At 46.0% G+C, this 10,573-nt stretch overlaps 2 protein-coding genes across 5 annotated transcripts in view; one reads left to right on the top strand and one right to left on the bottom strand.

Moving 5' to 3' along the window:
- Positions 1–236: 236 nt before the first annotated feature.
- LOC118794679 (galactose-3-O-sulfotransferase 2) lies at positions 237–7,737 on the bottom strand. Its single transcript, XM_036552927.1, has 5 exons — positions 7,371–7,737; positions 4,581–4,693; positions 3,314–3,498; positions 2,511–2,831; positions 237–1,289 (listed from the first exon to the last, which is right to left on the bottom strand). The coding sequence occupies exons 3-5, from the start codon at positions 3,424–3,426 to the stop codon at positions 371–373; spliced, it is 1,353 nt and encodes a 450-aa protein (XP_036408820.1). The 5' UTR covers positions 3,427–3,498; positions 4,581–4,693; positions 7,371–7,737; the 3' UTR covers positions 237–370.
- smarca4a (SWI/SNF related, matrix associated, actin dependent regulator of chromatin, subfamily a, member 4a) overlaps positions 6,041–10,573 on the top strand; it is a 27,656-nt gene continuing 23,123 nt past the window's right edge. For 2 of the 4 annotated variants that reach the window (XM_036552601.1, XM_036552600.1), the window contains exons 1-2: positions 6,041–6,263; positions 10,095–10,358. In XM_036552601.1, the coding sequence (XP_036408494.1) occupies positions 10,137–10,358 (222 nt within the window). In that variant the 5' untranslated portion in view covers positions 6,041–6,263; positions 10,095–10,136. Of the gene's footprint in view, positions 6,264–10,094; positions 10,359–10,573 lie in introns of those variants that run through there. The other 2 variants (XM_036552603.1, XM_036552602.1) reach the window with 1 other exon arrangement.

Below are 10,573 nucleotides of genomic sequence, written 5' to 3'. Positions count from 1 at the left end.
CCCTTGGATCTGCAGTGACTGTGTGTTTTCCTCATATTTCATAAATGTAGAAAGTTAACTGACCTTGCCTGCTTATTTATTTTAAAAGGAAGATGCCACATCTATGGCATGAAAATTGACAAGATTTCTAAAATGCGTTTAATATCAGAAGTACAATCTTACATTTAAGAACATTCTTGTGAACTCAAATGGCTTATTTTTTTGCGATATCTGGCCAGAAACATTGCTAAGGGGTGCTTTTTACATCACTTTTATGACTATTATTGTGATTATCTATGCTTTCTCTGATTTGCATTCTGAGTTAGGTGCAGGAGGATTAACCCAACAAGCATCCAAAGGCATCTTCAATGCTGTATATGTCTGGTGCAGTTTAGTCTGTTGGGACAGCCCTCATATCATGCCCATACTGCTGGAAGTACAAGTAGGAGTGGTATTGGAGTTCAGGCAGTACTAGCCGAACACAGATGCCCTGCTCCTCTTCTGTCAGGTTTCCCCACAGTTCATACCCCAGGATAGTAGCTGTGTTGGACTGCAGGGGCCTGATCAGGTCTCCCAGCTCTCTGGGAGCCACGCCCTCCCTGGCCAGACACCGCCTCCTCACGCGCTCCGCCACATCCCTCAGGTGAGCCGCCTCTCTCTGGAGCCGCTCAAGCCCGAAGCGCTCCGCCCTTTCCCAGAACACCTGCAGGAAGAAGTCGTAGAGCAGCACGTCCAGGCTGTTCCAGGCACGGATCCTGGCGCTGGTCTCTTCGTCCAGGGGGGCGACGTCCCCGGCCGCCCGGGTGTTGAGGCGCACGTAGGCCAGGTCCTCCGGCTGCAGGCGCAGCAGCTCCTTCAGGAGGACGAGGGACTCGTCGAAGTGCTCGGCGATCATCACCAGCTGGAAGGCCTCCTCCAGGCGCGCCAGGCTCTCGGGCCAGGAGTCGCTCCACTCCCGGCTGTCCAGGCCCAAGTCGAAGCTCATGGGGTTCCTCGCCAGGCAGTTCCCTGCCTCGCTGGGGTCCCAGAAGGTCTCGGGCGCTTCCAGGAAAACGGAGAGCGCCGACTTCCCTTCTGAAGGGGCGCCCCCTCGAGCGGCTTTTTGGGCGAGGAAGAAGGCGGGCACGTTGGAGGCATAGCAGCCGAAAACAGATTCAAAGGTTCGCACGGGGTCGCGCAGCAGGGTCACGTAGACTGCATTTCGGGGCATCAGCCTCCTCAGCTGGCCCACGTCCAGGCGCAGCTGGCTGCAGAGCACGTCGAACTGTGAGGAACCTGCCGGAAGCTCCTCCACAAACTCAGCCCGGAATCTGGAGCAATCACGAGGGAGAGGAGAAGGAAATGTCACTCTGAGGGCAGGTTAAATGGCTCAGGAGGCCCTCGCCATTTCCCAGCATTTTGCATGAAGGCCTTCCAATTTACAACTCAGTATCACACAAACATGCATAACACCACCTTGGTTATGCAGTCAAATAAACAGATCAATCTCTTGTTTGTTATGTCATTATACTGTTTTCTATATGGAGTTTTTATGTATGCGTCTATTGTACTTGCATTTAAGAGTCTTAAAATACATAGCACGAGTACATGGGACAAGTGATTTCATTCAGTGGCTTTCCGACTACAGATATTTGATGAATACTAACTACTGCTCCAGATCTCTACCAAGTTCCCAGTTTTAGCTTAAAGCTATGCTAAACAAAATGTTTTCCCTCATTATGACTTCAAAGCAGATTTGCTGTAGAGGTTCTAAGAAAGGAAATTGCTTTTATACCCCATCAAAATCTGCCAAAACCCAAGATGCACAGATGCAAAGACTGATCTGAGACTTTTTGTTTATGCCTGCAGCTATAACAACCAGAACAACAGCAATTATGATGTCAACACGAGCAACCCAGCTGAACCTGAAGTGAGGAGATCCAGCTTGCTAACGTGACATTAGATAACTTGTTGAAAAGTTCTGTGTTGTGTCAGGAACTGAAGATGAGAGGTTAAGGCTGAATGAAAGAGGTGTTCAGTAACACTCTTCTGGTTTATTGTCAAACTAAATACAGCTGAGACAGTGAAGCTGCTAATTAGGTAATTGCTAACTATCTAAATGCCATCTAGCGGTAAAATGTTTTCACATACAAACAAAGCTTCGAATGGAGCATCACGTTGCAGTGTAATTTGGTATTTGTGATCAATGCTACATATACCCACACTTTTTATATTAATAATCTATTTTTTGTATAAGGTTCAGAAATTCCCAATTGGTCTACCTCAAATAAACCTCAGCCTTCCCCAAAAATGTGTGAAAACATTTTACTGCTGCAAAAGTTATACCTGCCTGAGCTCTTTTTTTTTTTGCTAGTGAAACACCCTTATCTAGAGAAACTAACAAAATGATTCATGCATTTAGAACTGAGTATGTACTGAATCGGTTTGGGTGAAGTACCTTGCAGCGGTGCCCCACCTGGCACTTACACTGGCAGCCTCTATGTTACGAGACTTCTTCCTTTACCACCACCCTACACAGCGTTACCCCATACCTCTCCGGGTAGCCGAATTGGTAAGTGTAGCGCGGGAAGGCGAAAGTGGCGCTCTCTCTCTCCCCAAGCCGGAACAGAAGGTTCTGCACGGTGCTGCTGCCAGTCTTGTGCGTCTTGAGGAAGACTATGGGTGGAAGGCCCCTCCTCTTCCTCCCTGCAGGACGCCCTTGGCGGATGCTAGGAGATGGTAGCCTGGGTGTGTGCCCCTCTCGGGCCTTGCTAGCTGCAGGGGTGATGGCATGGGATGCACCATGTTCGTTGTGAACTTTAGGGGCTGGCTTCCTCCACCAGCTGTCTGCTACCAGATTTGTACTTCTGTTTCTGTGCCCAAGAGAAAAAAGATGCTTTAGAAGGACTTCAGCTGAACCAACTAACTGCCAGGGTAAACTGAGGAGCCTCTAGGGTAAGGTGGGAAAAGGAAGCTTTAAAAATCAAGTGGGAGATTTGTGTCTGTGGATACTACAGTCTCATGTAGTTGCTTCACGCTGTACATCTGTGCCTACAGTATCCCCAGCTACGATCGAGGAGGCCAAACAATCTGTTCTGCAAGCATTAATCTCTAATAGTAAAGAAAAAATCATCTCTAATTTTTCAAATGTACCATGAAGAATAAAGAGATTCAGAATAAGTTATATTGGTTAGTCTTCGGCACCCACTCATTATCTTTCAAGTGAAGCCATGGACACTGGAAGTGTAGATGCAGAGCAATACCAACAAAATAACACTAAAACTGGTAGTCTAAGCAGAAGACATGATGCAGGATAAAGGGCAAGGAGCATTGATCCAAGAGGGCTGTCTCTTACCGCTGCAGAGAGTGCGTGGCCAATAGCATGAGCAGTAAGGTGATCGCCAGGGCGACCAGCAGCACTGTCACTCTGTGTTTCCAAATTTGAGCGGGCAACCTGTGGAAGGTCATTTCCCTCAGCACCCTCCCGGCGCGCTTCCTCCACCTCAGCCTGCGCTCCTGCCGACTCGGTCGGGATGGGACCTGTGCATTCGGAGTTGAGGGGAGGTCCCAGGCCTTTAAGACCTCAGCAGACCTCAGCTCACCTCCCTAAGCTGGCTCAGTGTGATCCAGGCAGCCCGCAGCCAAGAGGACTGCGAAACACCGCTCCAGAGGAGAGGTTGGGGGTTACGCCTCTCGGCACTCTGGGTAGGGCTTCTCTTGGCATATCATTGGGGTTCATATGAAGCAGGTTTCCTCTCAACACATCTTTATTCATTGAATTCAAAGTTAATATCCAGTGGGTCAAAGGACAGTTTGTGGATGCTGGCCACAGTGTGAGGCTCTTTTGGCAGTTCCTCTTTAAGAGGTTTATACCAGCTTGGAGCAACATGTGTCAGCTGGTGCAATGGTCAAAACTTCTCTGACATTCTCTTTTTCCCATTCGTATGTAATAAAGAGCAGTATGTTCACAAAATAGCCTTTCTGAACCCAAGCTCACTGTGCAGCATATAACATAGCGGGCAAATGAATAAATAAAATTGCAGATGCACAATATTAAACCAAATGATGTGTAAGGAAAAAATATGAAATTAAAAAGCAGTACCTTCACCTATAGAGCTGACAGAAAGGCTGACAGGCTTGGATTCAATAGTGTTAATATTGCTTGATTCTAGAATGTGCTTGGGGAAAGAATTCCAATGTTTTGAAGCAGAAAAACAAAGGCTGATCCCCTGTAGATAGATGTTATTATTCGGGAAATGAAAAGTGGGCAGTATCAGCAGGGCAGAATGTACCAGCCTTCCGAACACTGACCCAGTGGAGGCAGGAGGGTGCATGGCCATTTCATGCCTTTTGAGTCAGCAAGAGAACTTGATGCAAAAGGCTTAGTGTAATGTGTTGTCATGGTGAGAAATGAAAGACCCAATCAAATAAACTCTGAAATTATAGTGGCTTGTACCACTAATACTGGTTCCCCTCATGGCAATAATATTTTCATTGTTTTTTAACACCACTTTTCACCGTAATTCCTGTTTACTGTCATTCACTCTATACTTTATGAATATTATAGTTGTTTTATTTTTTTCTGTATTTGTAGTTAATGATATGTATTTTATGTGTCCTACCTTTCTGTCCTTTGAAGAGGTCCTTTGTCCTGGACCTCACTGTACCTTTTCCATCCTGGGAGGATGAGGTTTTGGCACTAGCATTGGTGGGCCAACAGAAGGCAGCCCTCCATCTGGATGAAGCAGAAAACCAGGCCTCAGTGCAGATACAGGGACATTGTGCTATAGGAGGCATCCTATTTCAGATAAGACTCTAAATCAAGGTGCTGATTCACTGTGGTCTTTAAAGATCACATGGCACCCATGGCAAAAAGTCAGATTTTCTCAGCCTGGCCATCGAGTCATCCTCTAATTTAAGTGTCTAAATAAATCCCTCCCTCTCCACCTAAGCAGATTTCTGGTGAGTGTTCTGGCTCAAAAGGCTGCTATGGTTGAAAGGAGCAAAGTGCTTTCAAATCCATGATACATGAAAGGTGCTATGCAAGTACAATCCATGATTAAAATCAATTGTTATTACTGATATTATAGTTAATATCATATAATTTATTGTTATTATTGTTTTTGTTCATTTGCTGTAATCATTATTACTAAGTAAGACGTATTGAAAATTGGACTTATTGTCTCGTGTATGTCTTTTAAATATTTAATCAGCTCACGCACACTTTATAGCAATGCTTTGGAGACTGCAGAATCATTAATTGATTGCACTGCACCCTGGTGGAGATCTCTTTTACCTCTACAGGTTAGACACTGACATCAGCGATAATCAAAGGAAACGCGTTTAACAAAAGTCTGACACATGTCATTCAACCTCTGTTAGGGGGCTGTATAGAGTGTTGTTGCGCGCAGTCAACAGACGAGTAGGGCTGTTTAACTCGCCGATAAGTCCGTGATCTCTTCACTGATTGGCCCCCGCGCAACACTCTGGATTACTAGTGGCCCAGCGGCGACAGCGTTGAATTATTTGTTGAGTAAACGAACAACCACCCACGAGAGAAAAAAGAGGAAGTGAGGTTAGGAAAATGTGACAAACCCAAGGTCTCTGGCTAGTGACGCAAACCTTTATGTAGTTCTTTGGCCACAACTGTGTCACTTAACTATATTTCGTGACCACTGTTGCATATAATCTAAAATACATTTAATCTTGCAATAATTGTTGAAATAAAAATGGGTGTGATTCCTGTATAATAAATGCAAGTAACTAGCTATCTGCCATTTTTATGGAAACTGAACTGCTATGTAGCCCTGGTTAGCCGGTACAGCAGAAGACAACACGCTACATTTGTGATTTCGAAATATTCTCCGTGTTAAAAGCAAATGTCTCAAAACACACGTTATTAAAGAAGTTGCAACAACTGTGCACACACGACGCGCTCGAAAAAGATTTGCTTTTTTCATAAATCCTGGTTCAAGTGTAACGCTGTGTTTAACTGGCGCACCCATCCCCCACATTAGCACTTCGACCGCATTCCTCCCTGCAGTGGCGCTTCGACTGAGCATGCGCCGTGACTTGCCGGTCGGTCGTTCGAGGGGGGGCCGAAGGTGTTGAAGGGGGGCGCTGGAGCTTTTCTGTTGCTGTAGTCTATGGTGCGTCAAGGCAGCTCCTTAGCGATACAATCAGACGAGAGAAGGGGGGTGAGAGGGAAAAAAACGCGAGCTGGCTGAGTCGCCCTTTGTTTCTAGCTAGCTAGCTGCTGATAGAAAACGAGGGGAAGATACCGGCGAAACCAAAATTTCCTGTCGGTAAGTTACCCGCGATACAGTTGTTTTGCTTCGATTCCATTATCCGAAAATTGGTTATTCAAACATTTATTCGACTGTATTTTTATGGTATTTTATTTATCTTTTTTCTCGTTCGCCGTGCGGCAGCGGATCGAGCCGACATTACAGTCAGTTCTCCCTCTGCGGCGGCGGCTGGGCGCAATGAATGAATTATTCTTTTTGGAAATGTAGCGAGAGCGGGGGACTGAGCCAAGGGTACGGGAGGCGGGTTGGATCAATCAACTTAAAGAAGAAAATGATACTTTTGCTTTTTTACTGTTCACTCCTCGCAGTGAAAACTCAACATGGGTTAGATCTCGCTCTCAGCCATGGTGGAGAACATAGCATGGCCGGCAGGCTACATAAGCTAGTCTTTGTGCGCTTTCTTTTTATGTCTTTGCTTTCAATCAGAGATAACAAATTTCGTTTATCTTTAGTATAAAACTGTATTTTTCCGTAATGGTGAGATGTGTGTTTCTCCCATCATGTTTCCCAAAAATAAAAAACTAGTTATTTTGTTTAAAATGACCTAGCTAGCTCGCTAAATTGAAGGGAAGCTGATTATGGGGTTGTATTGTTTGTTAGCTTAGAAGCGAGCTAGCATAGCCAAAATCAATACTATATGAAATGTTGAAATCGCTGTCAGACTCTGATTTTTCAAGAAATTGTATAATGGCTAGCAGGCTGAGATGGCCTGCTAGAGGAAAACATAGCTAGTTGCATAGCTTACAGTCATCCTTTGCTGTCTATATAATTAGCTAGCGAACGAGCTAATGAAGTTAGCTAGCCAGCTATTGCATCAAGCGTTTTGATGCTAGCCAGCTAGTTAGCTGCTAGTAAGCTACAGTTGTTGCTGGATAATAATGTAAATGCGGTTGTGTTACTTTTATGTAAAACTTGTCTGAATTGTTTCAGGAAAACCCAGACAGTTAAAGAATGTATGTTGGTCTAGTCCCTGTCTAACCCTTTTTGCTATTAGTGCATTTATAGTAGAATTGCCAATCGTTAACAGGCTAGCTATCAAAAGTTACTGCTAGATCGCTCCTAGCCTAGGTTTTGAGCATCTATATAGCATACGGTTCAGTTTACCTGGAGTACTGTTGTGACAATATTTATTATTCTCAGATTGAACCTGGGCAGTTATTTCCATCCTGCGTAGTGCTTCGGTAGATTATTCCATTGTGCGGAATCCCTCTGGCGCTCCGTTAATTGCAGTTTGAGAGGAACTTCATGGGTGAGCTGCAGTTGCACTGCTGTGACCTCTCCTACTTCATCATTTTGGCTATCCAGCTGAATGGGGGGTGTCTGTCTTTTTTTTCCCCTCATAACTCCAGGCAACAGTCTCTGCGTCCTCGCATCAGACTAGAATGGTAGCGATCAGGGTGTTCCCACTCACTCTGATTTCTTTGGATGCTGCCCTGACACTCATAAAACCCCTCTTACAGACCCAGTGGCAGCTGGTCGTCGTATAACGGCGCCTTTCTGTAAAAAGTTGTGATGTAGAAAATATTTCCCCCTTATATTCTCTTAAATTAATTTACTCCTGCATCTTATGAGCTTTGGTGGAACGCCTCCCTCTGCACCGTTACATTGCACTCTGAAAGGGACATAAAGGCAATACCAGGGAATATTTCAGGGAATACCTGAGGGCTTTGGACACCTACCACTAAACAGTAATTTTGTCTAAGGTCTACGAGAATGATCAGACCTCACAGTTTACGTGGGATGCAGATGTCCATCCTTGTATTGAACTGGTGTGGGCTTCTGTCTGGAAACGTAGTGTGATGGAAATTCTGTATGCATTTGGAGAGTACTAAAATCTTTTAAGAATAGCCCAATGACCACATGACACCTAATTACGTTACATTATTGTAATTTAGCAGATGCTCTTATCCAGAGCAACTTACATAGGTTACAGTTTTATCCATTTATACAGCTGTATATTGAGGCAATTGTGGGTTAAGTACCTTGCTCAAGGGTACAGCAGCAGCACCCCAGTGGGGAATTGAACCATCAACCTTTAGGTTACAAGTCCTGCTCCTTAACCACTATGCTATACTGCTGCCCTGGAAGTAAGGAGCAGGACATTTTTAGTTAAAGTCCTGCTCCTTACCATTATGCCACACTGCAACACCTAATATGACCCATCCCGGTTGGGTAAGACGTGTAAGACGTATTGTATTTACATGTTAGCAAGCTGGGTTTGCAACCCAATGGGTTGCAAGTTTGATTCCCAGGCAGCTCAAAGGGGTTTGCACCCTGTAGCAAGGAACTTAACTCGCATGGCTTCCGGAAACATCCACCTGTCTGAATATGCGATATACACAAGCATCACACTGGATAGGGTTGCCTGTTAGGCATACGAATAATGGAAGTAGGAAATGGGACCGCAGCATCGGGTATGTAGGCTAATCCCTGAACGCCCTTTCACGCCAGTGTAGGCTAAACTGGTATAACCTGTAACCGCTGCACCAGCCTTCCCCCTGCATCTGCTGTGTTTACTGTTTGTCTCTGTGCAGGTGAGCTGTTTCTTTCACCTGTGTTTCTGTACACCTACAGCTCAGCTGCTCCAGTAAGAGGCTCTGTCTCTCACTCCCTCTGAGTCTGTGCCCTATCTAATCTCCCCCGGCGCCGATGTTCATCAGGGTTCTCCACTATTGATGGTGAAGTCCCAGTTGACACTTGGGTGAACCGAAGCCCTGTAGCAGATAGCATGAAGCACATATTTTCCCTTTTGTCTTCCCTGCGTCTGCCTGTCACGGCCATGTAGACACTGATGTTTTGCTGACTGCAAGACCTCTGCCTCCATCTTCCTAGGTAGCTTTCAAAAGGCTGGTGCCTTTAGTTTTCTGAATCTGTAATGTCTCTAACTTGGCCGATTAGAGGTGTGAAGTTCTGGTCGTCTGTCCTGGTCGTTTTCTTTCTTCCAGAGCAGCTTGTGTGTTTCGCCATTTGAATTGTAAATGATTCAAATGGTTGACTAGTTATGAACACTGGAGGGTGCAGTCGTGTACACGCACACAGGCGCACCACAACACACACACATCTCAGCTCCCCGGTTTCAGTCTGTACTGGAGGCGGTCAGTGAGGAGTGGAGGTTGTGCCATACTTCGATTTGCGCACTGATTTTGCTGTAGCTGCTGTAATATTGGTTGGCAAATGATAATTGAAATGCTTTTCAAAAGGCTTAGAGCCTTGGAATTCACATTGTGCAAAGTCTCAGAGGAGTCTTTCAAGTTACTTCTGCCAATTTGAGAAGCACTTTTTTATATTTAACAATGCCCCTGGACTAACCTGCAGTTAAAAAGTTATGTCTTAGCTCCCGGGTGGCTCAGCTGACAAATGTTCTCAAACTAAGCACAGGCTGTGTCACTAGGTGACCGTTGCCAGGAATCCACTGTGGCACTACATGATTGGCTGCATCATGCTGGTTTTGGGTAAGTTAATTCGGGCAGGGTTTTTTGGGTTGCCACTGTCTTGGTGACTAACTAGGGGTCTGTAGGTTACTGGGTGTTGTTCACAAGATTTACCATGCCCCCTGTTGGTGCAAGGTCTCATGTAGCGCGCTGTGTGACTTGTAGTGTGAAAGACGCCCACAATGCCAGCAGCTGTCGGCGGAGTGTGTGTTGTGCAGGAGGTGTGCATGAGGTACATCTGAGAATTGCAGGCGACGGGGGCCGGTCATATTCAAAACAAAGGAGATCAAAAACAAGATTATTAAAATAAGTTATGTTTTGGATCTTGGTGAGGCAAGATATATAAAATTAAAAAAAATGCTCACCTTTCAGTGTCTCTCTGTCTGTCTCTCTGCAGGACGGTGATTGCTGGGTTCTCACGTGCAGGATTGGCTGAGACATGTCCACTCCGGACCCCCCTATTGGAGGGACGCCTCGCCCGGGCCCCTCCCCTGGCCCGGGCCCCTCCCCTGGAGCCATGTTGGGACCCTCCCCTGGACCCTCCCCAGGCTCCACCCACAGCATGATGGGACCCAGCCCAGGGCCCCCCTCAGCGGGACACCCCCTGCCCCCCCAGGGGCCCTCCGGGTACCCCCAGGAAAACATGCACCCCATGCACAAAGTAAGGGGCCGTAACAGCCGGACTTCAGTGTGTTTGGTGCTACAAGTGTGGGGCTTGAAATGTTCACTGAGAGCACCCAGCCACAAAATAAAACCTAGGAAAAGTGGTTACACGTGCCCCAAGCATTTTAAAATCTTCTGACTTGGCGCTGGCTTCTCCAACCAACATTTTGCCTGGGGCTTAATTCTGAAATACTTTTAGGCTGTTCCTGGAAA

The sequence above is a fragment of the Megalops cyprinoides genome, chromosome 19, assembly GCF_013368585.1.
Source record: "Megalops cyprinoides isolate fMegCyp1 chromosome 19, fMegCyp1.pri, whole genome shotgun sequence".
Classification (NCBI taxonomy): domain Eukaryota; kingdom Metazoa; phylum Chordata; class Actinopteri; order Elopiformes; family Megalopidae; genus Megalops; species Megalops cyprinoides.
This window is presented reverse-complemented; position numbering and strand designations above follow the sequence as displayed.

What these genes read in the sequence shown, in the direction of transcription:
- LOC118794679 (XM_036552927.1), bottom strand. Translation starts at nt 3,426, where the DNA reads ATGACCTTCCACAGGTTGCCCGCTCAAATTTGGAAACACAGAGTGACA. An exon ending in GCCACGCACTCTCTGCAGCG is followed by an intron (nt 2,832 to 3,313) that starts GTAAGAGACAGC and finishes TCTTGGGCACAG; the next exon opens with AAACAGAAGTACAAATCTGG. An exon ending in CAATTCGGCTACCCGGAGAG is followed by an intron (nt 1,290 to 2,510) that starts GTATGGGGTAAC and finishes TGATTGCTCCAG; the next exon opens with ATTCCGGGCTGAGTTTGTGG.